Raw genomic sequence first — 1,247 nt, 5'->3', positions numbered from 1 at the left:
ATTCATCGGGAACGGAATATCATCGGCCTTTGTTCATGGAAGCAAAAAGCACTGTTCACAGCGGGGAGAAACAGTACACGTGCTGTGTGTGTGGACAAGGCTTCAGCCGATCATCCAACCTGGAGAAACACAAGTGCAGTCACACTGGGGAGAAACTGTGTAAATGTGCGGACTGTGGGAAATCTTTCAACTACCCATCCCAGATGGAAACACATCGGCGAGTTCACACTGGGGAGAGGCCATTCAGCTGCTCCGATTGTGGGAAGGGATTCACTCAATTATCCAACCTGCTGATAGACCAGCGAGTTCACACTGGGGCGAGACCGTTAAGCTGCTCTGATTGTGGGAAGGGATTCACTCGGTCAGCCGACCTGCTGAGGCACCAGCGAGTTCACACTGGGGAGAGGCCATTCACCTGCTCCGAGTGTGGGGAAGCATTCACTCAATCATCCAACCTGCTGATACACCAGCGAGTTCACACTGGGGAGAGGCCGTTCACCTGCTCCGATTGTGGGAAGGGATTCGCTCGGTCCTCCCACCTGCTGAGGCACCAGCGAATTCACGCTGGGGAGTGGCTATTCACCTGCTCTGAGTGTGGGAAGGGATTCACTCAGTCATCCCACCTGCTGAGACACCAGCGAGTTCACACTCAGGAGAGGCCGTTCACCTGCTCAGAGTGTGGGAAGGGATTCACTCAGTCATCCACCCTGCTGAAACACCAGAGAGTTCACAAGTGACTGCAGGGGTGGGATTCTGCTATTATTGCTGCTGTTAATCACATCCGGACTGAACCATATTCATTCTGACAGTTGGGGTTTGTTTCCGCTGATGTCAATAACTCCTGTAACTGGACTGGAGTTTAATATTTGGGAGAAAGAGACAAATAAATTCTTGTTGCTTTCAACACATTGGTGTGGATTTCTTTCTTTCCCACCCGAGAGTTTAGCATCACCTGGCTGGAGCTCAGTGAGGACAATCTGGGCGGAGGATCGTATGGGGGGTGAACTTCAGCCTGGACACAGTCCTTCAGGGTCACACTGAGAGGGGCAAATGGCACTTTGGTCTTTCTAATCACTCATTCATTAACAGCAAAGTCGCCATGCGGGTTCACCTTGACATTGTAAGGTACGGATGATATCCACCCAAGGGTGTTTAAAGAGATGGGACAGGTGCTCTGTCAGCCCTTTACCTATACCTCCATCAGCTCAGTAGAGTCATGGGTTGTTCCCCGAGATTGGAAGGTAGCA

At 51.4% G+C, this 1,247-nt stretch overlaps 1 protein-coding gene across 1 annotated transcript; it reads left to right on the top strand.

The window, feature by feature from the left end:
• Window positions 1–203: 203 nt before the first annotated feature.
• On the top strand, window positions 204–686 carry LOC139235558 (zinc finger protein 773-like; the record flags this gene model as incomplete). Its single annotated transcript, XM_070866612.1, has 1 exon — window positions 204–686. A coding segment is annotated over exon 1 (483 nt), but the record flags the coding sequence as incomplete, so codon positions are not given.
• Window positions 687–1,247: the final 561 nt, after the last annotated feature.

The sequence above is a fragment of the Pristiophorus japonicus genome, chromosome 23 (genome assembly GCF_044704955.1).
Source record: "Pristiophorus japonicus isolate sPriJap1 chromosome 23, sPriJap1.hap1, whole genome shotgun sequence".
Taxonomy (NCBI): Eukaryota; Metazoa; Chordata; class Chondrichthyes; family Pristiophoridae; genus Pristiophorus; species Pristiophorus japonicus.
This window is presented reverse-complemented; position numbering and strand designations above follow the sequence as displayed.